The 27571-nt window shown below is 48.6% G+C and overlaps 1 protein-coding gene across 5 annotated transcripts in view; it reads right to left on the reverse strand.

Moving 5' to 3' along the window:
- Positions 1-27571, reverse strand: part of RFX4 (regulatory factor X4) — a 157773-nt gene that overhangs the window by 127438 nt on the left and 2764 nt on the right. The window contains exons 1-2 of one of the 5 annotated variants that reach the window (XM_032346508.1): positions 26547-26756; positions 2840-2926 (exon numbers count right to left, since the gene is read on the reverse strand). Coding sequence is in view for 3 of the 5 variants with exons in the window: in XM_032346505.1 (XP_032202396.1) it covers positions 2840-2926; positions 10082-10151 (157 nt within the window). In the remaining 2 variants the exon portion in view is untranslated. Of the gene's footprint in view, positions 1-2839; positions 2927-10081; positions 10250-26546; positions 26757-27571 lie in introns of those variants that run through there. The other 4 variants (XM_032346505.1, XM_032346504.1, XM_032346506.1 and 1 more) reach the window with 4 other exon arrangements.

Here is a 27571-nt window from a genome sequence, read left to right on the forward strand (position 1 = left end):
CACTAAAAGCCCATACAAATAACTCACAGCTAACATCATACTCAACGGTGAAAGACGGAAAGGTTTTCCTCTAACATCAGGAACAAGACAAGGATGCTCACTTATGTCACTTTATTTAACATAGTCCTGGAAGGCTTAGTCAGAGCAGCTGGACAAGACGATCATATGCAACACACACACACACACACACACACACACACCCCTTAGTGCAAAGCTACAGTAATCAAAATAGTGTGACATTGGCATAAGGATAGACATACAGACCAACAGAATAGAATAGAACAGAGAGACAAGGAATAGACCCTCACATATATGGTTAAATGATTTTTAACAAGGGTGTTGAGACCATTCAATGAAGAAAGAACAGTCTTTTCAATAAATAGTGCTGGAAAACTGGATATCCACATGCGAAAACAAAACAAAAAAATTAATTTGGACCCTTACCTTATGCTGCATATAAAAACTAACTCAAAAGAGTCAAATACCTAAACATGGGAGATAAAACTATAAAACTCTCATAAAGGAAAAGCTTCCTGGTGTCGGGTTTGGCAATGGTTTCTTGGATATAACACCAAAAGCACAGGCAACAAAAGAAAGATACACTGGGCTACATCAAAATAAGAATTCTGTGTGTCAACAGACACAACCAACAGAGTAAAAGGCAATCCATGAAATGGAAAAAAAACAATTTGCAAATCATATATCTGATAAGGGGTTTGTATGTAAAATATATAAAGAAATCCAACAATTCAATAACAAAAAAATAAATAATTCAATTAAAAAGTGGTAAAAAGACTTGAATAGACATTTCTCCAAGAAAGATATGTGAATGATTAATAAGGACATGAAAAGATGCTCAAACCACTAATCACTAGTGAAGTACAAATGAAAATCATGAGATGCCACTTTACATGCATTAGGATGGTTATTACTTTAAAAAACACACACAACATAGCAAATATTGGCAAGAATATGGAGCTACTGGAACCCTTGTTATTTGCTGGTGAGAACGTAAAATGGTGCAGCTGGTATGGAAAATGGTATGGAAAATTCCTTGAAATATTGAAAATAGAATTAGCACACATTCCAGCAATTCCACGCCTGGGTATACAGTCGAAAGAACTGAAGGCAGGAACTTGAGCAGATATTTGCATACCCATGTTCATAGCAGCATTATTCACAAGAGCCAAAAGGTGGAAACAACCCTAATGCCTATCAAAGGATGAATGGATAAACCAAATGGGGTATACACATAAAATGGAATGTCATCCAGCCTTTAAAGGAAGGAAATTCCTGATACACGCTACAACATGGATAAACCCTGAAGATACTACGCTAAGTGAAGTATGCCAGTTACACACAAAAAAAATGTTATATGATTCTACTTATATAGTCAAATTCATAGAGGCAGAAAGTAGAAGAGTAGTAACCAGGGACTGGGAGATGGGACGGGGGGTGGGTGAAAATGGGGAGTTACTGTTAGAGTTTTAGTTTGGGAAAATGAAAAAAGTTTTGGAGATGGATGGTGGTGATGAATGAATGTACTTAATATGCCATCAAATTGTACACTTAAAATGATTAAAATGGCCAATTTATTTTAGCACAAGACAAAGAATGCTCAGAGATGCTTTAGAAATAACTAAAAACTTGAGACAATTTATGTACCATCAACATTTAAATGGATGTGTAAACTGTGGCATATGCTCACAGTGGAATACTATACAACAACAAAAAGGTACAGCTACATACAACAGTGTGGCTGCATCTCACAGATATCACATTGAGTGAAAGGAGCTACATACAAAAGAATACAGACTCTATAAGTCCATTTATATAATGCTTCAAAAACGGGCAAACTCAAACGATAGAAAAAATTCAGGATGGTGATTATTAACAGGGATGAGACAGAAAGGAACCTCCCAGAGTTCTAGAAACATTCTGCCTCTTTTCTGGGTGGTGCTTACATAAGTAGATGCAAAATGAGAGAACAAAAGATATTCATCAGACCATTCACATAAGGTTTATAAACTTTATGTTCAATTCATCTCAATTTTATAAAATGATGCAAAATCGTGATGATAGAATGACAATGCCAGAAAGAACCTGGAAGAAAGTTGTTTGGCATGTCCAGCAAGCACTGTTGGGGACTGTGGAGCAGATGGTCCCTGGGCCATGCTCTGAGAAAGCTGCACTAAGGCAATGTACTTTACCAGCCAAGGGAGAAAGGCACTCTGTCCCTGCTGGAAATTACATTTACGATGAGCTGCCCCACTTTTTCAGTGTTTAGGGGGCAAAAACAAGCCCCCATCAGTCTTCTCTCTTAATATGAGGTCCCCAGAAGACCCACTCTGACATAACCCAGGGAAAGGTACAAACACAGCAGTTTATATCGTCCTATTAACTCCCAAATCTCTAGTTCAAGATCTGGGAGAAATCTTTACTTTCAAAGAGCGAGGACATTTCTGACTCTGAAACAACGATCCCGTGACACACTGATTTAATCCTGCATCTACAGGGACACAGAGAATGGCCTTTCCCATTCAGGGTCCACATTTGCCCAACTGGAGTGTCACTGTAACACGGTCTTTGGGGACTCCGACAATATGAACGTATAAACAGCAGGTGTTTGCTGTGGCTCGTTTCTGTGTTTACTTGACTGCACTGCACTCCCCAGCGCAGAATGTCCCGGCGTGGGGGGGCTAATGTATTCCATAAATGGCTTCAGAGTCTCTTGCCCCAGGTGACTTGCCCCAGCCTAACATTCGAGAAACACCATCCCTCCCATGAGGACACTGGCCGTGTCTAGGACATGATGGAAGAAGGAATTTCAAGCACTTACTTTCATCATTAGAAACATTCCCCAGAGATGTGTGGCTGGAATAACGTTTGTTCTCACTTTCATTGAGACATCTTTCAATCCAGCTCTCTAAAAAAAAACAAAACAAAAAACAAAACAGAAAGAAAGAGAGAAAGAGGAAAGAAAATCACAGAATTGCAGAATTGCTATTGGTGTTTGTGAAGAGGCAGGAACATCATAAACACATTCGACTCAACTGCCCATTGGTTTTCATCTGAGACCTGCCCCGGCTGAAAATGGGCTTTCCACAAAGCCCCACGGGTGCCACTGCGGAGGAGACAAAATGGTGACTGAAGCCCCCTTGAGTATTTCTTGGTCAGATTCTACTACTTCTGGAGTAGTCACATCCCAATAGTACCAACTGAAGATTATCTTTCTTTGCATCGAGAAGTCGTTTGTAAAACAAAGTTTGGTCTACTAAACCGCTGGTGGTGGTTTATAAATAAATTAGCAGCAGAACCCTTTATTCAAATGAAAAACAAAAAGGAAAACAGATATAACCTGAGGGTTTTGGATGAACTGGAGGAGGAGGGCAGTGAACTTGACAGCTCCCTTCCCTTCGCCTGGTGACCCTTCCCACCGCCCCCCACCCCTCCGCCCAAGGAGGGCTTCCAAGCATAGCCCCCAAACCACTGTGGGAGGAGATATTAAAAGCTATATAACAGGTATGTAGTACTTTCAAAATCCAAAAGACTGTTTTCTTCATCAGATTCCAAAGTCTACAAAAGTACTTTCCACAATGTAGCACGATCTACCGCTCCCTCCTTCATTCATTCAACAACATCCGCTAACTGCAGGCCGTTCTCCTACAATGCTTGTTTTGAAAATAAGCATGCGCTCCCGTGCAGGTAATACATTAGGAATTTATCTGAGCAGACAGCAAGCTTTGTGTTTGCTAACGCTCATTTCTTCCCTAAGAAGCATCAGGCGAATGCAGAAAACCACACATAGCTGAACCAAACCCCAGCCACAGGAATATGCAAAAATCCCACGTGCTCATGCCCGAGACATCTACCAGCTACCTGAGCTCACCATGCATGTTTTGAGCCACACCTGCCTGGATAAGCCACCTTCTACCACTTCACTGTAACCCACAAGTGACAGCCTTTTGGACATCCACTTCCAAATCAGACTTCAGGTCTTTTCCAAGGGGAAATGCCAGGCTTAATTGTATTTCTGCACCTCTTAAACGTTGAATTAATGTGGGCAAAACTCTGCTGTCATTTTACCTAGACTCTTAATTTTTTAAGAGCTTTCGAGTGTTCTGCCCCTCATTTATTTTTCTAGTAAACTGGTTTCTATCATGTTGTTTTGTAGAACGTAGTGGTTTGGGGGAATGCCTATATGGTGTTAGAGCAGAGCTGACTATAGCTTTGTGTTTCTGCAGGGGGCAGTCCCCCCCACACTGTGTTGCCTTTAGAATTTAGGAGCTGGCATTAACTGAGCACCTATTCTAATCTGCCAGGCACTTTGCATATGTCATCTCACAGAATTCTGACAACTCCCAGAAGGAAAGATTTTAATCTCCATTTTTCTTCCTAGAAAGCATGAGATTTAAGTCATGTGACTCCTTGTAATTCAAAGAGCCAAGGACAAGATCATGAGTTAACACTGTAGGTGACATATTCCAGAAAGGAGGCACGCTGGCAACCGTGGGGCAGGGGAGAGGGCGGGGGTGCGGGGACAGGGAAGGATCAAACGCAAACAGCAGGGAGAAATGTTGGGGTTTTGTTTTCCATTTTATGTCCCAACAAACTGCTCTTTTAAAAGCTGCTCCCTAAATTGTAAATAAGTAGGGGGAAATATCCAAGGGGAGGAACCCGAGCCAGCTTGTTCAGCGGAAATGGAAAGCTGGTATTTCTGAGGAAACACTGAGTAGCAGAGAAATTCAAAACATTAAAATGCCACCCGTTTCCAGACACCAACTGTGCAACGCAGAAACAAGCGGCTTGTGAGGCTGTCAAAGGTGTGATGACAGAAGGTGGGTGTTTGTCACCGCATTGCTTCCAAAGACGCTTTGGGGTACAAATCTCCAGAATTCTTTTCAGGACGCTCTAGAATATCTCCACTCGGATCTTCTAATCCCCTCCAGTTCTGGCCCGTTTTCCTTGGCGGCAGGCGCGGCTGGTTTGGGATGGCAGCTCCTGGAATCCGCGGCCCTTCCTCCACCAGCGCACCCCTGTGAGAGCAACTGCTGTTGTTTCTCGAGCCCGCCCTGGTCTTCCTAGCTAGTCACATCTGGCGACTCTCACATGCGTATGGACATGCACATGCACGTGCACACACATGTACACACACACACACACACACACACCCTTTTCAGCAGACACAAGGAACTAAGAGAAATACTCTCCCTCTCACCCATTCATCTGTGTCAAGGTCAGGACTGTTGGGGCGCCTGGGTGGCTCAGTGGGTTAAGCCTCTGCCTTCGGCTCGGGTCATGATCTCAGGGTCCTGGGATCAAGCCCTGCGTTGGGCTCTCTGCTCAGCGGGGAGCCTGCTTCCTCCTTTCTCTCTCTGCCTGCCTCTCTGTCTGCGTGTGATCTCTGTCTGTCAAATAAATAAATAAAATCTTAAAAAAAAAAAAAAAGATCAGGTCTGTTAACATTGGAGTCCTCAAAAGGGCCAGTTCCTGCAGGTGAGAAGCCCCAGTGGTTGGCGGGGTACTCGCTGAAGAATTCATGCTAACATTCTGGAAGGGAGATGGCTCTGAACACCCAAGGCCAAGAGAGCGCAACACCAGCCCACAAGAGCTCAAGTCAAGGAAGAACTTTCCAGAGAGCTGTGCTCCCCCCACCTGATTGCCCAACACTGGAGAGAAATGAGAGCAGAGGGATGAGAAGAGAGAGGGGAATCAAGTGCCGGAAGGAAAGAAGAAAACTCACCAAGTAACCGTTCCCTCCACTCACAGCACCCACTCAGGTCTCTCCGACCCCACGGCCCATGCCGGGAGCCACCCTGCTACTCTTCTCCCCAGGGCAACACAGAGTAGGGTGGCCTGTCATGCACACAGCACAGATCAGAAGACAGCCACCGCGGCTCCATCTTTCTGGTCAAAGTACCCCCACGCACTTCTGCTCTTGCCTCGAGAGAGCTGTTCCCACTTCCGTGCCATCCAGTCCACCTGCATCTGGCTGTCTTCTAGCTCATCACTGGCCACTTGCACCTGCGGCATCCAGGATGCACTCTGGAGGGTCCAGACCATGGTCCCAGCAGTGCCAAATATGGCAGAAGCATCTGCTGTTCTGGACATCTGGAGTTCTCAGAGCATTCAGAGGTCTTACATCAGATGTCACTGGGACATCTAAACAGGCCACTGGCCTTGGCTCTGCAGGTGCTCATTGACCTTCGTCCTCCTCCCTGGCGGGTCTCTCAACAGCGGCATCTGCAGTCGACGCCCCCTAAGTCAGGTTGGTCCACACGACGGCAAGTCCTCTATTTAGGTCACCTGCAGGAAACTTCATTTACTTGAAAACTATTAACAATGAATTTTGGTCTTGCAAAGATCAAGAATTACTCAACCAAAGCAACAGGAATATTGCATTTCTAATAAAGCCCTGTGCTAACTTATTTACTTGAAGATTATGTGATTTAATAATAATAATCAGGTCTCTGTCCATTGGCTCTTTATGGGCCAAGCATTACGCAAATACATTACATAAACCAGAGTACTTAATCCTTGTAATGAGCTTGAAGTAGGTGTTATCAAGAATGTTAAGGCTCAGTAAGATTGGGTAAGTTGTCTGAAGTCACCCTGCTAATAAGAGCAGGACTGTCTAAGACAGTCCTGAGCTAGAAGACAGCCAGATGCAGGTGGACTGGATGGCATGCAAGTGGGAACAGCTCTCTCCAGGCAAGAGCAGAAGTGTGTGGGGGTACTTTGACCAGAGAGATGGAGCCACGGTGGCTGTCTTCTGATCTGTGCCGTGTGCATGACAGGCCACCCTACTCTGTGTTGCCCTGGGGAGACTGTCTTTAGACTTAGATCATGACCAAAATGCTCTCTCCAAGGGTGGGCTAAGCTCTCCTCCTCCTGTGTCCCCCACGGTCCTCAGCACACGGTACCAACACAGCAACACTGAGCACAGTCTGCATTCGGACTTTCACTGAAAGTCTACGTACCTACTACTGTTTTTTGTTAAATTCATTCATGTATTTCTTTGCCAGCCTTTGCTATACATAGTAGGCCCTTCTGTTTAGGTCCTAAATATCTTCAGAATGAAGTCCGTGTTATTCTATTTCTTTCGACTCTCACTAGCACCTGGTCTGAAGTTGCTCCGATAGCACCGTCCCGAGAAATGTCACGTTACTAACACACGTGGTATCAAAGAATGCACAGCATATAAGCAGATCTGTATGTCTACGGAATTTCCTAATCTTTTCTTTTTTTTTTTTTACCACAGAAGGCACAAAATGGTACATCAAAGATGATTTTTCAAATAAGGAAAGCAGCATTCAAACAAGTGTCTCTGTTGTGCCTTCTGGAAGAAGCAGCTTTAATAAAAGCCATGAGTGACACAGACATGAGGAAGACTGGCTTCCGGCCTGCAGTAGTCACTGGAAAGCAGGGCAGATGCTACGCCCCATACTCACAAGTGCAGGAAGGCTGTCCTTTCTGTCCACCTTGTACCCAGTAGCTTGCACTGTGCCTCACCCCATGGCTGTGACACAATAAATGTGTTGTTCAGTGCATTCTTTTTTTTTTTTTTGAAAAATAATGTTAAGTTCCCACTGTGTGCCTGGTACTATGCAAGGTATTTTCACAAATGTGGCTTACATTACAGGGATCTCAGAATAACAGTAGGAAGTGTGTTTTAAGATCTCTACTGACAGACATGAAAACTGAGGCTTGAAGCAAAAGTTCCAAGAGAAGGCAGGCTGTGGTCAGTGCTGCCCTATCTGTACCCTGACCTGGGCATGGCACAAAGAGAGTACAGCTCACACTTGGCTAACTCCCTGCTCCCCACTGCCTCATTCTTGATCTGTAAAAATAAATCATCTGATCTTTGAGTAAGGACCCTGTGTGCTCTAAGTGTCCACAGGATGTACGGACAGCTGTGAGTTGGGCTTCTGGGCTGCAACGCATCACTTCCCCTGACTCATCTGGGGTCATGGGTAGGAAGGAAGACACTAGCCATGCTTGTAGATTCTTACTTTCCAAGGAGTTTAACCCGCACTCCTCCGAGGCAGATCTTCAGGCCTTCCCACTTTAGACTGGGTTTTCTAGAAGGTTGGGTTCCTGTGCAGCAGCAAAGAGCAACCAGGAAGGAACTGCATCAGGAAAATGGCACGTCCAAGGCTCAGAGCAGCTTCGGGAACAGGTATTGATCTGGCGGGAGGGCCCAACAGAGATGGTGGCCCAAAGCCAGCTAATCCTTGACGTTCACAGGGCACACTGACATAAGAACATGATCTGAGCTTCCCGGTGTACCTCATGAGACTGAAATTCACCCTACTTTAAACATGAGGAAACTGGGGTCTAGACCATGGCAGTGGCTGGTCCAAGGTCACACAGTCAGAGGGGATTAAAGCCAGAATTCAATCCCAGACCTTCCATCTCCAAAGCCTATGTTGCTTCTGCCTGCCACATCATACCAGGAACAGACAGTGATCTTGGGCTAGCCATCCATCCACTCATGCATTTTGCAAGTCATTACCAAGTGTAAAGTTGCTACGGAAGAGACGACACATACATTTCAACCGGGGGCCAATATATTACAGCAAGATATCTTTGGAGGACCCAGGGTCTCAGGACCTGAGAATACCTTGTTTACTTATTCTTAATTTATTATTTATTTTCCCCACCTTAAACAGGTAAGTCTAATAACCTTGTCCATCTTTGCCCTGCGTCATCCGCAGGCACCTGGCATGGTGCCAGACTCTGCATCTGAGCAGAGACTGAGCGCAGGGAGGGCATAAGTCTTCCAAAGGTCCACAGGGAAGGGCCCGGGGAGGCCAAGGCCCTGAGGTTAGATCCTGGGCGGCTGGTGATCATGGGAAGGGTGGCAAGAAGGCCCTGTGGCTCATGGAGTGACCAAGGGCGAGACAGTGCAAGATGACAGAGAAGACAGAGACAGGCCAGGGAGAACGCGGGGTTTGGGGTTAGAACAACTGGATTTCACATCCCAGCCCTGCCACTTACTAACTGTGTAACACCAGGATGATTCCCGAAGCTTCCAGGAGCCCTACCTTCCAGGTTCTCCGCAGATTAACTGAAATAATACAGGTGAAGCGCTTAGCAGGCGTGGCTCTGCAGGCCATGGAAAGATGAGAGCGTGGTCTCTGTCCACCAGGAGCTCGCAGCCGAGTGACGAAGACAGACAGTGAAGGCCACGTCCGGCATTTCCTGACCTTTCTTCCCCCACACCAGTCACCCTGTGCCACAGGCCTCCCTTTATCTCCTCACAACACTCTGAAACAGAGACCTGAAGGATTCTGACTCGGGAGGAGGCACTGGAGACTCAGAGACGCAGGGCAAAGGCAGGCAGCTAGCTGGTGGCCACGCCAGGGTCCGGTCTGGCTCCCTTTGAGGCTGGTGTGCTCTCACTGGGACACACAGCCTCAAGAAGCTGGCAGGTAACCGGGAGTAGTCTGTTACTAGAATACCATGCCCGGGAAGCACAGAGAAGCTTCCGTGTCGGCCTTCGTACAGGAGGTAGCATTTCACCCGGTCCTTAAAGGATTCAGCCCCGGCCAGACAGAAGAGGCCAGGAGGGCCATGTCACAGACACAAAAGCACAAAGTGGGTTCTGGGAAAGGCGACAAGCCCACTGACCTGGGATCAGAGGAGGGGGGGGGCGGCCTGGTGGGAGAGTCTGGGAGGAGCAGATTGCCAAGGCCTCACCCACCAGACCCAGAAGCCTACAGGCAGCTGGGAGCCAGCCATCATTCTTGAGCAGTGGGGGAGTGACACGATGAGCTTTGTTTCTGAGGAACTGGATGAGAACAGGGAGTTCTTGACTTATGCAACACCTGAAGAAAATGCTGCCTGACTTACAAACTGTCACCGGGTTTTAATAGAAGGCGTTATTCATACTCTTTGTATCAACAGTCTTTCAGGGCCCTGTGCTGGGGCCTATTTTAGGAACTCACAGCTCTAGAAATGTTACATCAAAAAGTTGACACGTCACACTCCCAGCTGCCAAGGGAGGGCCAGACCCCAAGTCCAGGAGGTGTCAGGGTGTCCCTGCCCCCTCCTCCCCTCCCCTAGGCGCAGCCATTACCAGTGGAACCATGCCGGCAAGGCCTGCTCCTGTCTCCCCCGGCACCAGGGCGTGATCTCCTCTTCATCATTCTCTCTCAGCCCCAGTTTCCCTCTGCCCTGGGGTCCCCACCGTAGTGACACTCAGGAAAGCCTGCCTCCAGGAGGCAGGCAGCTGTGGCCTCTGGGGGAGGGGGGCAGCACAGGTCAGTGGGTTGCCATGACAACACCACAGGCCCTGCCCCAGGGGCCGCTGGGTTCCAGGAAGGGGCCCCTGCCCTGCCTCCAGGGGGCCACCCCACTCTGCCCCTGTCTGTATTCCTTCCCTTGCTCACCAAACATTGCTTTAGCACCAACTGTTTGCCTGGCACTGAGGTAGGTTCTCATGCTGGACACCACAGACAAGGTCCGTGCTCTCAGGGAGCTCGGATTCTGTGGTGGTGATGTCCAGAAACAAACATGCACGATGACTTCAGAACACAAGGAGGGTTAGGAAGAAAATGAAGCCCCGGAATGAGATAAAGAGAGGCGGGGGAGCTGTTTGAGGTAGCGGGACCCCGAGGGCCTGTTGGAGGAGGCGATGTTGGGGCAGGGGCACAGACCTGAGGAGGGATGGGCCTGAAAACCAGTGTGGCGCGGAGAGAGAGGACCAGTGAGAGCAGTAGGAAACGAAATCAGAGGTAGGAAAGGCCGAATGCATGTAGGCACTTGCTGGCCCTAGGAAGAACCCCACATTTACCCCACATGTGCTAAGAAGCTGTTGGAGGGCCCGAAGCAGGTGACGTGAGCTGCACAGGCTCAGAAAGTATAGCCTGCTAGGGGCCGTACACACATCCACCCCACGGCCTGTTGGTGAGGCATCTGTGGGGCACCGCGTGCCAGGCGCTCTGCGACACGGGAGGGGCAGCGCGGCAAACCAGGCAGGCACCGCTTCTGCCTTCAGGGAAGGTTAGAGTTTAGCATGAGAGTCAGCTGTTGGATAATAGAGATGGGGTTCCTGAGAGAGCCGCAGAAGAGAAAAGAAAAGGGAGTCTGACCTAATGTGTGAGTTAGGGAAGCTTCTCGGAGGAGGTGGCATTAAACCGACAGCTGAAGACTCCGAAGGCATCTTGTTGCCAGCCCAGGTCAACAGTGAGGGAGGAGTGTTACTGGCGGAAGGAGTGTCATGTGAAAAGGCTCTACAACCAAGCTACCCAGGTGCCCCAAATAAGTAAATCTCTAAAAAACAAAACCAGAAGCCATTCTGTGGGCAGCTCCACTGGGTGCTACTGAACACAACCTCAGAGGGCAGAGAAAGGGAAGCAGGAGACCACATGATTATTATCCAAACTTTGGAGATTGCTTTTGCCAGGACCACATGTGCAAGCTAGTCCCAGGCAAACTGACACTTAACAGCCCCCCAGGTAGGAGGTCACTGCAAGAGCCTCATGAATTCAGAGTGGCTTAGGACAGAGGCAGCAAGATGAGAAAAGAACTCTGCCCTCTTTCCATCTAATGGGATCCACTACTCTAGCTGGTCCAAGACACAGGTGTCCCCATGTCCCCACAGCTCTTCCTCACCTGCTGGGGTCTCAAGCACAGTGTGAGGAGGTGAATCTGAGGTGACAGTAATGACACGTCCTGGAATGTGCTGCCCACCATCTTCACCACCAGCAGCATGGTAGCTCACTGTTAGAGCATCGGCGCTGGGCTCCTAGTCATTTACGGGGATGATCTCATTCGGTCGCAACAGTGCAGATGGGGAAGGTACAGGTTACACAGACGCATGGCCAGGACAGAGAGGAGTGTGAATGGCTTGGTGTCATTATCCCCACACCCCAGGCTTCAGGATGTGTCCACTGTGTCCTCTTTGTCCCTGTAGCTGATGGGTACCCATCGCACACAGAGGCCAGGGTGCTCAGAAACACCAGTCCACTTAGTATCCCCTCAACACTCAGTGGCCTGGGCCTGGCTCTCTGCGAAGATGTGAGAGGACTCGCTTCCTCCTTCAATTCAACCCTTTACTGGGAGAGATTCCTAATCCACAACCCCACTCACTCTCCTAGCAGTACTTGCTAAAGAACACCCTCCCCAGTTTTCCTCTTTTCTTTTCTTTAAAAATCTGAGCAGTGGCAGGGGAGGGGGGCACCTGGGTGGCTCCGTCGGTCACAACAAGACTGGTCACCACCTCAGGGTCCAGAGATCAAGGCCCCACGTCAGGCTCCCCGCTCATGCAGAGTCTGCTTGGGATTCTTTTCTCCTTCGCCCTCTGCCCCTCCCCATGCTCGCTCGCTCTCTCTTCTCTCAAAATCAATCCATCCATCCATCAATCAAATCTTTACAAAAAATCTGAGCCATGTTTTCACATCTTTCCCAATTCTAGTATTTTCCTTTAAAAAATCATGTACACCCCCCCCAACTCCCACTGCAGGTATGTCTCAGTTTCCAGTTCAGCCAAATAATTCCTGCTTCAGAAGGCTGCCCTGAGACTCCTCGGATGCGGACGATGGAGGAGAGTCTCTGAGGAAGGCGGCCGTGCTGACGGCACCCCAGGCCTTCTTACTTCCGCCGCAGCCTGTGCCACTCTTCCTCAACCCCCTCAGCCTCGGCGCTCTCTCATCTGCCCAAACCACTCACTCTGTGTTTCTAGGGGCCTCTCCACACTCCCCGAGTTCACCTGCTGGCTGTGCTGTCGCCCCATCCATACCCTGGGGAGCCTCTCCTGCAGGTCTGGAAATGACCAAGCATCAAGGCTTGAGCCCCCTTATGGCCGACGGCAGCAAGGAAGCCCCTCCTGTCAGCCGGGGGGATCCGATACAGAGAAAAGGACAAGGAGGCCTGACTGCTGAGCCTCGCTGTCTCACTGCTTTGTGAACGTGACCACGTTCTTATCCCTTTCTGAGCCCCAGTTTCTCTCTCTGTTAGTTACAGTAACTACCACTGTGCGAACCACCATTTTGTACCACCGAGCGAAACTGCTCCAAACCTCGTCTTGTAATTACTTCATATACAGGAATTATCATCTCCTTTCATAGATGGGGGGAGCAGGGCCCAGAGAGAAAGGCCTGGATGAAAAGAGCTAAGGCCTCTGCCTTCTTTTTGGCTAATGGAATTCCCTCTCCCAGCTGTTCTATGTGCCCGGTGTCCTGTCAGGTCTTCCTCATCAGCCGGGGTCTCAACCACCACAGAAGGCAGGTGAGCCCAAGGCGACATTAATGCCATCTCCTGGAACGTGACCTCCCCAGGCAAGCACCGTATCTTCATGAACGTCGTGGCAATGACTTGTCCCAAATCACACAGCCGGTAAGCGGCCAAGCCAGGGTTTGAACCCAAATCTAACCTAACCATTCACTTTTTTTTTTTTTTTGCTTCAATTATCATTTGAAAATTACTTATTGAGCAACTACTCTCAGACACTATCCTGGGCTCTGAAGATACAACAGTAAACCAAAACCACAAAGTCACTGTTCACACGCAAGCAACAAAAATAGAACTTAAAAGCATCCACCGGTGAAAGAATAATTTTAAAGAATGACAGTTTGACTCAAAACACATCAGCGGTTACACCTAACCATTACCTTATACTACAAAACCCGTAATTATATATGCCTTAAGGTCTCACTGTGAGTACCCAGCTGTGTCTGACGTACTGCCAAGTACTCATCAGGGGCTCAATAAAGTTAAGCCCTTTCTCACTTTAGGAAAACTCAGTACAGAAAACTCGAAAGCGGTCACAGAGACGATGGAGGTGTCCTTATTGGTAACAGACAAGAATTAACAAGGAAACCCCAAAGTGCCCCAGTGCTGTTAGCTTGCAGATCACACAGACTCACCAACATCCCTGGAGACCAGAAAAAATTAAAGCTAAGGTGTTCAGTGCCATCTCCTGTCAAAGACACATTCCATGTAAAAGCAGATCTCTGCTCTGGAAATGTCCCTGGAAACAGCAGAGTTAACGTACAATCTTGCCTGAGTATGCTGGGCAAATTTCACTTCCCCTCCAACTAATGCTGGCAGACTTTTCTTTCGTTTCTATTTCTATGATTACAACATTACTAAAAACATATAAAAGTCTGGAGAAAGGTTCCTGGGGCCGAGGCTCCTCACTAGGCATGGCATCTGATGGTATCTGATTTCTGAAATCACTGCCTTTTTTTTTTTTAATTCTTTTTTTTTTAAAGATTTTATTTATTTGACAGACAGAGATCACAAGTAGGCAGAGAGGCAGGCAGAGAGAGAGAGAGGGGGAAGCAGGCTCCCCGCTGAGCAGAGAGCCTGATGCAGGGCTCGATCACAGGATCCTGAGATCATGACCTGAGCCAAAGGCAGAGGCTTAACCCACTGAGCCACCCAGGCGCCCCCATCACTGCCTTTTCTAGTCTGGGGGTTTGCTTTGCCTCATCTGCATTTCTTCTCACTCCCTCTGAGGGGATGGGGCTTCGCCCCGGAACCTCAGGAGTCCGCCACTCCTGACGGCAAGACCCAAACAGACTTCAAACGAGTCTGAACCTTCCCAAAACATCCTTCTGTCAGGCCAAATGCTTTTTTCACTCCTGTATTTTAAACTGTATTTTAAATTGTTGAAAGGAGAAACCTATTCATCCACCATCCTACCCCTCTCACATGTGAATACTTGTCCTTTTCCTGGTGTTTCCGCAACTACAGCAGTCTTGGGCACACAGATGACCTACATCCCCAGGGACCAGTCGGACATGCTGCTTCCATTCGTTTTCCCTTAACGTTCCATCATGCAGATTTTTCCTGTTTCCCTACAGCCCTCATATTGATCACTCATTGATGCCCAGTGTTCCCACGAGCTAATATTCCTATTTTTATAACGTCTTAATGAATTTGGTACATATTTTTTCTCTTTTGAATTATTTCCTGAGAGTCAACTAGGAGAAAGAAAAACAAATGCATGGGTTTAGGAACGAGCCAGGAATGAGTGGCCTGAAATCCAGCCTTCACACTTTGGGCAAAAAGTCTCTAAACCTCAGTGTCCCCTTGTGTAAAACGGGGGGAACGATAATCTGCCAACCTTATCTTAGTGGTGGGAGGTGTGGAAAGCTCTTATCATAGCGCCTGTCCTAGAACCATGGAACCACCACGATTCCCGAGGCCCTGTCTATGCCAGAGACATTTTGTGTGTTTTCACGACACGGTAGGCGTTAAGCACACAGCCCGTGGACCTCAACTCCCAGGTTCAAGTCTAATTGCCTTGCCGTGTGACCTGGGGTGAGGGACTCAACCTCCTCAAGCTTCATTTTGTTGTTTTTAATCTGCAAAAGGGGGGTGGTCCTAACAACACCTCATGGAGTTTCTATGAGATTCAGTGAACAACACACAGAGAATGTTCACATGATAAGCACCACGAAAGTCTTAGCTGTTATAATTTTTGCATTATGCCCACCCCCATGGCACACGACAGTGGTCCCTTCTGTGAGCATTTTTTCCATTTGATTCTTAGATCTTTGGTGCAGTGAAGACCTTTGGAGGACACTAATTCTACTGTCTACCCTCCACACCCCCGGAAAAGTCACTAAGTTCTGTAACCCTAGGCACATTATTAACCTCATGAGTTAACCTCATGAGCCTCAAATCCTTCCTATATATAAATAAGAAACGGGGTACCTGGGTGGCTCAGGTTATGATCTCAGGATCCTGGGATCAAGGCCTGCATCGGGCTTCCTGTTCTGCAGGAAGCCTGCTTCTCCCTCTCCCACTCCCCCTGCTCATGTTCCCTCTCTCTCTGTGTTACTGTCAAATAAATAAATAAAATCTTTATAAATAAATAAATAAGAAGCTACCCCCATGAAGTTACTAGGAGGATTAGGACAAATATAAGCTCCTTAAGAGCGGACTGCACCGTACTCACCCCACTGTTGCCTGCAGTCAGGACGGAGCTGGGCATAGAACTGCAGGTCAGTGAGGAGAGGGAGGAGGAAAGGGAGTAAACAGCCCCAGAATCCGTGCCTGGCACCACGCGGGGGCTCCGAAGAGGGCAAGCTCAGCGGGAGTTAATCAAGTACTCATCTGCATGGAGCTACGAGCCAGCCTTGCTAGAAAGCAAGCAGAGAGATGCGGCGTTCTTCATGATATGAAAGATGGGTTGACTTTTTTTTTATTATTTTTTTAAGATTTTATTTGAGAGGGGCGCCTGGGTGGCTCAGTGGGTTAAGCCGCTGCCTCCGGCTCAAGTCATGATCTCAGGGTCCTGGGATCGAGTCCCGCATCGGGCTCTCTGCTCAGCAGGGAGCCTGCTTCCCTCTCTCTCTCTCTCTCTGCCAGTCTCTCCACCTACCTGTGATCTCTCTCTGTCAAATAAAAAAAAAAAAGATTTTATTTGAGAGAGAGAGAGCATGAGTGGGACGGGGGGTAGTTAATCTGCATCACGTTCTCTTAACCCTGGAAAGTACGGGATAGATGTTTTCACAATGAAGAAAACTGAAAGCTTCAGAAGGAGAGGGAGAAGCAGACTCCCAACTGAGCACAGAGCCGGACACGGGGCTTGATCCCAGGACCCCGACCGAGATCATGCCTGGAGCCAAAGGCAGATGCTTAACTGACTGAGCCACCCAGGCGTCCCACATTGACTTATATCTTAAGTAAACATTTACTGAGCACTGACTTGTGCAAGACACGGTGGGCAAAATGCTTGGTCCTGGGCTAAGCCCAGATAGGGACGACACGGGGGAAATCTTGGGAAACAAAGAAAGAAGCATCAAGTAAACGTGTAAAAATGAGGCCGGAAAAATGTGTGCACTTCTGCACATGAGGGTAATTCCCCCATGAGGCACGGTTACGACAGCTCTTTGTGTAAGGGAAACCGCCATCTCTTTCCTTACGACCCGATGTTTTCGAGCGGGATAGCGATGGCCCGGTTTAAAGGAAGCAACATCAGTTTTGATGCCATAGCTGACCTCAGGGTGGACAGTCTCGCTACATGAGCCACTGCGTGTGACTGAGCCCACTGAGGGGTGGTTTCACTAAGAATGAACTGGGGAAGGGCTTCTGGGTGGCTCAGTCGGTTAAGCATCTGCCTTTGGCTCAGGTCATGCTTTCAGGGTCCTGGGATCAAGATCCACATCGAGTTTCACATCGGGCTCCCTGCTCAGCCAGGAGCCTGCTTCTCCCTCTCTGTCTGCTGCTCCCCCTTGTGTGTTCTCTCTCTTTCTCTCTCTCAGATAAATAAAATCTTGAAGGAGGAGGAGGAAGAGAAAGAAGGAAGAGAAGAAACTGGGAAAGATCCTGCCTATAGGTTTACAAGGTCATGTGTTGAAAAGACTGAACACAGTGAAAGTGTTGTATAAAATTTTGTTTTCTTCTCCTATGCCATCCTCGTGGGGAGGGGAGAGAAGACAGGTCTTGGAAGCTATTAGGGGAAAACGAGAATCACATGGAAACTCAAAGCACCTTTTGTTTATTGAGCTTTTATGACATGCCAAGGCCCTGTGCTGACCTTTTACACACTTTATTTCATTTAATCCTCACAATATCCTATGAGGTGGGGACTACACATGGTCCTACTTTACTGGCAAGCAAACTGAGGCTCAGAGAGCTTACCTCGCTTGATGAGTTCATACATCCCAGCTCATGGAAAAACCAATTCTCATCAAGCCTTTGGGATTCCAGAGGCAGAGCTGTTAATGATTGGGTCAATGACTGTAAACTCCCCACACGGACGATTATACCCGTGATTGCAAACTGTAACACGCTATGCAAATGGAAGGCACTGTTTTATTTGAACAGCAAACTTTCAATGTTAAACCTATTATAAGGAAAATCATGCCTATAAGTAAGTGGCTATGAAGCCCTGATGGTGCGTATAGGATGTCAAATTTGCCAAAGTAACTGGCCAGCAGGGTTCCCTTCCGAATGGTGGGGCCAGGTTGAGTTTGGAAGCTGGGGAAATGATTTAAGACGAAGGTACACACTGCACCAAGGCACCACCGCAGGAAGGAACGTCCATGGGCGTCCTCAGTCAGCCTATTGCCAAAGTGACATTGAGGTCCCCATGGCAGCCAGACATCCGCTGCCCCCGGGACACTGAGCTCCCAAGAACCGCAGTGTGGAATGCCATCCCCCACCTTCCCCACCATCAAGGATCAAGGATGACTTGACCTCCTGAACTTCTTTAGGTAGGAAGTAGGGGAGGTGAGCTAGCTAGCATGGACTTCTCTTGGGTTTTCCTTCTAACTCTAGGTTTGGGGAGGCAAAGAGGCAGCCTGGCTTCAAAATCAGAATAATCTGTGTTCCAAACCTGATTTGACATCAGATATTTGGCCTGGGCACGGTAACTTGGCTCTCTGAATCTCAGCTTCCTCGCTTGCAAAACGGGGACAATGATACCCAAGGCCCAGAACAAGAATGAAATGAGGTAGCACGCATGAGCAGTTAGCACAGAGCCTGGAAGACATGGTACAGTTTATTAATCTGCTACCCAGTTTCAAAGAAAAGGATCACTTTATTAAGAAAGTAAATAACCAGTCTGAAAATAACTCAGTCAGCCTGACGTCAATTACCCAAAGGGATTTCAATGTAGTTTCCTTCTTCCTCCCATTCTTTGCTTCTCAAAAATGATCTATGTGTCAACGGATAGTCTCCAGGTACTATCTATAATCATACAACTTTCATGGGACTTCTTGTTTGTTTTCTAATCTCTCGAGATCATGAAAACCTTTGCACAAAACCCAGACCCACCGGGAGTCCCTTTTCTAGGTTGCTCTTCTCTTGGATCCCTCTGCAGCCCTCTGGGCCCCGCTGTGAGCTTTCCCAGCGGGGCTCCAGGTGAGGCTTGCACCTGGCGTAGGGTGCGAGTCTGGGTGGGCAGCTCTCCCTGCTCCCAGCACCACCTCAGCTGTGCCCAGTGGGGTAGCCGAGGGTGCCCTGCCATCTGGGCACCCTGAGGAAACCCCAGTGAAGCAGAGAAATAATTCATTCTTCTAATCACAGCAAAGTTTTCAAACTTGAAAACAGAGCCTTGATTAGGAGAAAAGCTGTGTTGTTGTTTTGGGTTTTTTTTCCTAAAGGCCTGGCATTTCTGAAAAGTTCCCCTACTCTACCCAAACCACAGCAACCTCAAAAACTCTGCCCACTGCATTGAAAGTAAAAGTTCGTGGGGACCATAACCTCTCTCACAATAACCGCTCAATCTTCTTTCCAATGCTTGAGAGTTTCAACGATTTAACTGAGGGCCTCTAGCCCTCTGGGATCTCTCTTCCATGTAGACTCCCAGGGCTTTCTCAGCCAACATTATTTATTTTGTATGAAGTCAAATAATGCTCTTATAGAGAATCTACTTCTCTTTCATAAAAGGAGTCATCAAGTAGAAGAAATTAAACTCCTAGAAACAGAGATAATATAGCCTTTTTCGTAGTCACAGAAGGATGACACAAAACTCGGTTTTCTTCTGGGTAGAACAAAAAATGGGCACATACTAATTCCCAATTCCTCCCCCACTCTACACTTATTATCAGCAGTGGAATGGAACCCTGCCAAGAAAACATGACAAAATATTTAAAGTTATTGATATCACATCATAATTAAGTTTGGGAGTGTGCCCTGGTCTCAATTCTGGAACTTTATAAAATCCTAAAAACTTCACTAAGATCCCAGCCTACCCATAAGCATTTAGAATCAGGACACAAATTAGAAATCCATTACGTCCCCCATGAACACCCCAAACCTAGCCTAATCATTCTGAAAAAGAGGACGTGGGACTCAAAAAAATTGCCCGTGCTCATCTTTTAAAAATCATACGTTCAATAACTGTAACGTTCCAAGAAATACCTCTTTCTTTGAAAGTCTAATAATAGCGGGAAATGATTTCGCAGCCATCACAAGGTTCAAAACAAACGAGGGGCACCTGGGTGGCTCAGTTGTTAGGCGTTTGCCTTCGGCTCAGGTCATGATCCCGGGGTCCTGGGATCGAGCTCCACATCGGGCTGTCTGCTCAACAGAGAGCCTGCTTCTCCCTCTCCCACTCCCCTTACTTGTGCTCCCTCTCTCACTGTCTCTCTCTGTCAAATAAATAAATAAAATTTTTAAAAACAAAAACAAAACAAAAACAAAAACAACGCGCTGCCGTAATTTTCTTCACGAAACGCATCCACGCCTCAAAAATTAGATGCTGCTGGTGTAAATGAGCAATCGCTTGTCACTCTCCAGATTCTTCAAATGACCATTTAAAATCTAGTTCAAGAGGAGTTCACTTGTGTCGAGGGGATGCATTTTCGCTAACAAGACGGAGTCGGGGGATCGGCGCTTCTGTAGCGGTGGTTCTCCGCTTCAGAATAAATAAAAATAAAAATCTGCCACGTTCGTCCAACCCATTTAGGCTGCGTCTGAACAACACTGACGTTTAGCACAACAGGCTGGTCCAAAAGCACACAGGACACAAAGTGCAAACTGACCTTCCCTGGGCTGCAGCCCTTTCAAAGGCTTTTCTTGTTATCCCTTTAAATTAAACAAGACCCTCACGGAGATGGAAACCCACCATGCCCAGGTTCATCTGTCTACTGATAATTATTGATTGCTCAGGGGCAGATCACACTTTTATGTTTCACTGGGGATTAAGCACCCTCAAAAGTGGAAACTACATACATATTTGGAAGTTACTCTGCTCTAAGGATCCGATCTAACACAACAAACAAAAACCAGATAGTCTGCTGGTAAGACTGGTGAGTCTGCGGGCAATCCAGTCCTGTTCGCCTATGTTTGGGTCATAGTCAACTGAACACCTAGTGGCCGAGTTTCATTCTTTTCTGCCTTTTATGATCTCTCGCTTTCCCTTTAAAAAAAGTGGTTCACATTTCAGAAAATTTACAAATCACAACATAGATTTTAAAAACTCACGATAAAGGCAGAGACAGGCAAACATTTTGCCCCTTGCATGAAAAAAGTATGCAAGAAAGGCAAAAGGAGGAAACTCTTTCTGTTGTATCTTGTTCAACTGAGTTTCAGAGAGTGGCTCGTTTGAAACAGAATTTACCACTTCCTGAAGATCAAGTGTAAAATGGTTGTCTTTATTTTTTTTTTATAATTTTTGTGGGTTTTTTTTTAAAAGATTTTTATTTATTTATTTGACAGACAGAGATCACAAGTAGGCAGAGAGGCAGGCAGAGAGAGAGAGAGATTGGAGGAAGCAGGCTCCCCGTTGAGCAGAGAGCCCATTGTGGGGCTCAATCCCAGAACCCTGGGATCATGACCTGAGCCAAAGGCAGAGGCTTTAACCCACTGAGCCACCCAGGCACCCCAAAATGTTTGTCTTTAAAATGGTGATGCCTACAAGCAGAACGGGGGTGGGGGGCAGGGACGGAGAACGTAGGTCTTTCTATTCCAGGATGGGAAGGGTCTTGGGAGTTGTGGGGGGGGGGGTGCTCCGGCAGCGGGGCAGAACGTAGGTCTACTCTGAGGGCCCCATGGAACTTCCTTCCAGGGTGCACATTCCAGCGAACATGTGTTCTCTCTGCCAAGACACATTTCCTACTTCCTTTAACAAGCTGGACAACATAAGGATGAAATCGTGGCCAACGGCAGCATTTAAGATGCCTTTTTCATGGAAAGGTAGGGAAGTGAGGATGAAATTAATCCCTCCTTCTAAACTTGGGAAGAGTGATTTATCTGGACATTAGAGTCAAGGTCGTATCTACACAGTAACAGAAAACATCTAGCTATGCTGAAACAGTCCACGTTTGTTTCAGGAGTCTTATCCCCTTTTCCCAACTAGATACACAGAAGTGGGCATAGGAAGACCAGATAAATATTTTTAAGAATGCTATCTGCCACTTACTGAGCAATTTCTAGAAGCCAGGCTTAACTTAACATGTGTTAAGTTTCTCATTACACTCTCTTAACCCTGAGACGTACGGCGTAGATGGTTTCACACAGAAGAAAACGGAAAGCTTCAGGAAGTTGGGTCATTTGCCGTGGGTCACACAGCTAGAAAGCAAATGAGCTGAGACTTAAACCTTGGTCTGTGTGATGGTAAAGCTTACGTTCTTGTCATTGTCAGACCACATTCGCCTCCAGTCACAGGTTAATGCATGTCTGTGAACGACTTCTCTCTGCAATACACTGTTGGATAAGTCACCTGAAGTACGTTTATTCACACATGACCTAATGGCTGTTCCCTCTTTAGTTTAGTCTTATGGAGGTACGTGGGCATGTGAGCAGGAAGGAAGCTGTGACATTCTCAGGGACAAAGCAAATGTTAAGTTCAAATGAATCCCAAAGACTAAAGTACCTTTCACCTCTGTAGTAAAGATAGGAATGCTTTATCTCCCTATTTTTGCCAACAATGGTTAAAAAATTTTTGCCTCCAGTCTAACGGACGACACTGCCACTTTCATATAGGGACAAAAATAACAAGTCCTTCGCTTTCACTAAAATGATACATGCCTTATTGGACATCCTTTCCAACACTACCCTCTCCCTCACTAGAAGAAGGAGGGGGAGGAAGGAGAGGGGAGGAAGGAAGAGGAGGAGAAGGGGGAGCATGAGACGGAAGGGAAGGAGGAGCGGGAGGAGGAGGAGGAGGAACAAGAAGAAAAGGTCATCAGTATAGCCTTGTGACTAAGAGTGAGGACCACACGCAGGTTAGGCCACCTACTCCCTTCATGGGTACCCTTTTTGCCCCAGAAATCACTGCATAGAATGGAGTAGATCATAATAGCACCCATGACATATATTTTAAAATGCGGCCAAAAATGCATTTACTTTTTTCAACCAATAATGCATTTAAAGCACTTAGTTCATGCCTGGCACGTGAAAGGCACGTAACAAAGTTTAAACACCCAAGTGCAAAGCTAGAGCAGGCGCTTGCACGCTGCATCAGTGAAAGTCAGGCACACACAGCGGACATTGCTTCCGGTGCAATCCCAGTCCGTCTCGCCAGCCCAGCTTCTGATGCTCAGAAACTCACTGAACACTTGACAGCTCCTAGCTTTAAATTTTGTCTCTTGCTTGCTGGTTTCCCCATTTACACCGTGAATGACAATAGTTCCTTCTATATATATAGGGTTGTTGGGAGCACTCGCCAGCCAATGCATTTAAATAAAAATGCTTAGTAGCACAGTAGAGATATGTACTGACGGTTACATATGGCCATTTTCACATTTTATACAAGGGCCCTTTCAGATGCTTGGATCAGTTCCATTAGAACACTGGGGCTCATTAAAGTAAGCTTCTAGATCAAGGGCATCCAGCTTTATGGGGCACCCAGAAGGTAGGAACTTTCTGATCACCATGCTCTACCTTCTTCACTCCAGGGAGTGGTTTTTCTCCTTAGAGTGCTTATCACACACTGAAATTACCTATTTTGTGTGTTTGTGTATGTTACCTTGTTTGTCTGTCTAGAATTTATGCTTCAGAAGAGCACTGCTGGCATTTTTGTAAGCCTGGCATCCAGGAGAGTGCCTGGCACACCGGATACATGTAGTTTTCTTGAATGAATAAAGCAAGCTAAAATGTGTCCAAAATCATCATTCAACCACAATGATACATGGCTTTCCATCACAGCCATCCATTAAAACCCTCTCCAAATGAAGAATCACATGACTCCTTCAGAGACGTTTTCTCTGGGAGCCAAGACTAAAACTTTCCATGATTCTCCGCTTTCATCCACTTCTCTCCAAGTGGAATTCAAATCCATCTCAACGCCAGAGGCGTCACCAAGGCCTGCCAGGCTAGCATTCTAGCGGGACCCATGGGAGGGGGACTGGCTGTGGTGAGGGGCAGGCTTTCCCAGTCTTGTCTCATAGGAGCTGTGACCCCACACAAGTTCCAGACCCTCTTTCATCCCACAAAAGGGATGCCGCGGAATTATGGTCAGGTTTACTCGACTAGTGTGTGAAAATGTGCCTGTGACGGGGCTGACCCATAGTGGGTTCGACAAGAAAGCACATCCTTTCCTTCAGGCTCCAAGGAGCACCTATATCTATGTCCCCTGGCCACTCACGGCTCTCAGGGTGTCCACGCCTTCCCTTCTCAAATGCACTGCATTTGACAGCAGAGACTGTGACCTTGTCCCTCCTGCCACCCAGCAGGTGCTCAGCAAGTGAGACTGAACAAAACCTCCAATAAACTCACGAGAAGTATTTCCTTTTACTTTTACCTGATGCTTCCAAATCATCTGTTTGAGTTCACTCTCTCTCCCCTAGCCTTAATTAAAACTGCCCAGATATCTCAAATAGAGTGGAAGGGGCAAAACCAACATTAGATGTTTCCTGCACCTTTTCCACCCCGCAGAGCCCTGGAGGGGTGGCTGAAGGGAGTCCCAAGTGACATGCAGAACACATGGGTTTGGCCCTCAGGGGCCTGTGCAAGTGGAGACCTGCCTGTCCGACACCCCCCACCCCCGCCATGCTGCGATGTCACCATTATATGCCTTCTCAGCCTTTTGGGTGCAGACACCAAGGCAAACACACACACGTCAACTTGACTTAGAAGCACCACCTTACGGCATTAGAAATGGAAGAGAAACCCTGTGCTTGGTGCAGGCCACAATTATATCCCTCTCTTGGGGTGCTTTTGAGGATCAATGTCTGGAAAACGGCTTTACAAAGTACGGTAGATTCCACATACATAATACGAGCAGGTAACCATACGGAAAATTTTAGGTGGGCCCTAGCGACCTTTACATTGAGTCCATTCAACTATAAATGAGGTAACAGAGCGTCAGGGAGAAGGGAAGGGCTCCTCTGCTCGAATTATCACCAGGAGGGGTGGCTGTGTGAGAAGCCCCTCTCCCCCTTCTCAAAGCAAGGGAGAATGGAGTCTGGCTTTCCTTTGATTGCAACATTTCCCTTCTTTGGCCAGTGTGTATCCGTCTCCCACACAAATGAGGGTCTGTGATACTGGCTTCATCCTCCAGATGCATTTCAGTGTTTCCTAAACTGATGCGGGTATAGCCCCATAAAATTCCTGTCTTCAGAAATGCACCTTAACTATAGTTAAGAAAGGAAATTATAGACCTTTAAAAAGTGGTTATCCAAGGTCCTTGACTCTTAAAATCCTAGTAGTTGGCTCACCGAAACATTTTAGTGTATCATTAGTGTGGGAAGAGAGGCACTAATTGTACAGTGGGTCACAGTTCAGATGGTGGTTACCGGCTCCTATTTGCTTCCTGGGTTCTACAAGTAAAGAGGTTTCCTGGATTCTATCATAAAGAGGTTTGTATCTACTCTATCAGAAAATCCCAGACTATAAGCTGCCTAAGGTTTTATTAGATTTTCAAATGAAAATCTGACAAAGCTCTATAAGATTTACCTAAAGTAACATTTATAAGCGGCTGAGTTGGAATTATAACTCAGAGCTTTCCCACTGTGCAGAGGAGGAAAAAAAAAACAAAACTGGACAGGATCTCCCTGCTCCCATACCAGCACCAGCACCACCACCCTCTGATTTCAGACCAGGAGCCTCCTCCTCTTCTCTTTCCCGCCTTATCCCATCCCCTCACCCTTTTAAGAATGATTTTGAGAAGGAGCGACGAGAAATTCCTCCTGGGTGACCTACAGGGCACGAGGGGGAAAAAAAGCCTGAACCTCTCATGTTGATGAGCTTGTGGCTCGTGTGGGAGGCGGGCGCACTGCCCAGCTGGCGCCTAACCTGGGGATGGGAAGTGAGGCTGCAGGAGAACCTGGAGAAGAGGTGTGGGAGGAAGGGCTCACAGGTGGGCAGAAAAAAGGTGTAGCTGCCGGGAGGGAAATTAGAGACCTCGGCGCCTCTGGAGAGCAGGTCAGCCCAGCACTCACGCAGCAGCGGGAAGGCCCCGAGTAAACTCCTCTCTCCAACTCGCACTGGGTCCTTTGTTGTCGGCCTGTGCCTCTGGCTCCCGCTCATGCCCTCCGGTCCCCCGCCCCCCATGAAGTCACCCCAACTGCACTCATAATATTTTGCTTTGCGCCGGGTCTGTTTTCCACCACCAACTTCCAGCGGTCACCATGGCGACGCGCCCGGGCGGGGGGAGGGCGCCGCTAAGGCAATCCTAGGGCCTAGCGGCCCCGCGGCCCGACAAACTTTTCCGGGTCTCCCGATCCTACAGGCCGGGTGGAAAAGCGCGCTGTCACCGCCGCCGCGCGGAGTCGCTTGCGGGGCTTCGCGGACCTGTCCTGAGCACCGCGTCCGCGTCGGCGAGGGCCGCAGCCACCGGCCTGGGGACCCTAGGACCACGCGGCTCTCACTTGACCCTGCTGCTAAACTCACAGACCCCGGCGCTTGGCAGGTGGCGAGGGTGGGGGCGCTCATGCCCCCACCCCGCCGGCCACACACACACACACACGCCCGGAGAGGGAGAGGACAGCCTGATGTGGGCGCAGGAGCGAAGGGCAGACCCCAGCCCTCTGCTCCCTTGAGCCGGCAGACCGGTTCCCCCCCGCGGGAGAAGGCTACTCCTTGCCTAGGGCCATGGCCAGGAGAGCATGGAGGAGGCCCGGGCCCTGTTCCCCCCCCCCCCGGGCGCTCTCCGTCCCGGGGTCCCCAAGCCAGGGCCACTGACTATCTGTCCGCACCTGGGGGCCCATGGGGCCAGGTCAGGCCTTGTGCTGAGCCGGGGCCCGTAGGCCGTGCCTCCCCGCCGCTGTGGCCCGTGGTGCTCAAATCCGGCTCCAGGGGTGCTTCGGCCTCCCCAGCTCTGGATTCTGGATCTCCGGGCAGAAAGTGGTCGAGGCAGAAATTTCCAATTCGGGCTGGGCAGTGCCCCTCTCTAACGTGCCATCCCGTTTAACAAGAAACGACCCCTCTGTTGCGTAGCCGACCAACCCCGCCCCGGCCCACTTGGCACAAGTTCTCCGTGGCCTAAAATTCTACCTGCTTTTCTCCCTCGTTCTCGAATTTTCGGCTTGAGTCACCGAGCAACGCTCGCCTGGACAGGGCGGCCCGGCTCGGACCCACAGGGCCAGGCGCGCGTGGCCGCCGCGGTCGGCTCTCGAGGCGAAGGCGGGCCGGGCGGCCGGGTGCCGGCGGGCGAGCGGCGTGGGGCGGCCGCGTGGGGCCGACGCGCAGGCCGGGAGCGGCGTGCGCCCGCCCCAACCGCAAACCGCGCACCGGCGGGGCGGCGCGTCGACGGCCCCACGCGCGCGCCTGCGGCCTTCGCCGTCCGCCGGAGCTCGGCTGCGCCGCGGGTCTCCTGGGAAAGGGTCTCGGCTTTGTCGCGCTCCGCCGCGAGCGCGCGGAGGGCCCTTTGAGGCGCGCGCGCCGGCTCCCGGGCCTCCCCCGACGGGGCCATTGTCTTAGTCCCGCACTTGATGAGTATTTGGGGGAAAACTGGGGGAATATATTACCGACTCGGTGAGCGGAACAAAGGGGCGCGTTTCCTCAGGTCACGCTGAAGTGGCCCCGAGGCAGACCACTAGAGCCCCGGCCCCTGCAAAACGGTTCTCACGGGCCCGAGGCACTTTGCGGGGATTTTCCTTTTAAGAGTCGGGATCGGAGGCCTGGCTCCAGCACTTGCTGCGAATCCGTTGCTCGAGCCCTTTGAGGATGAAACAGTGATCATCACACTCGTGGTTCCGGTCGCACGCAATCTGCTGGAAAA

Source organism: Mustela erminea, chromosome 6 (genome assembly GCF_009829155.1).
Source record: "Mustela erminea isolate mMusErm1 chromosome 6, mMusErm1.Pri, whole genome shotgun sequence".
Lineage (NCBI taxonomy): Eukaryota > Metazoa > Chordata > Mammalia > Carnivora > Mustelidae > Mustela > Mustela erminea.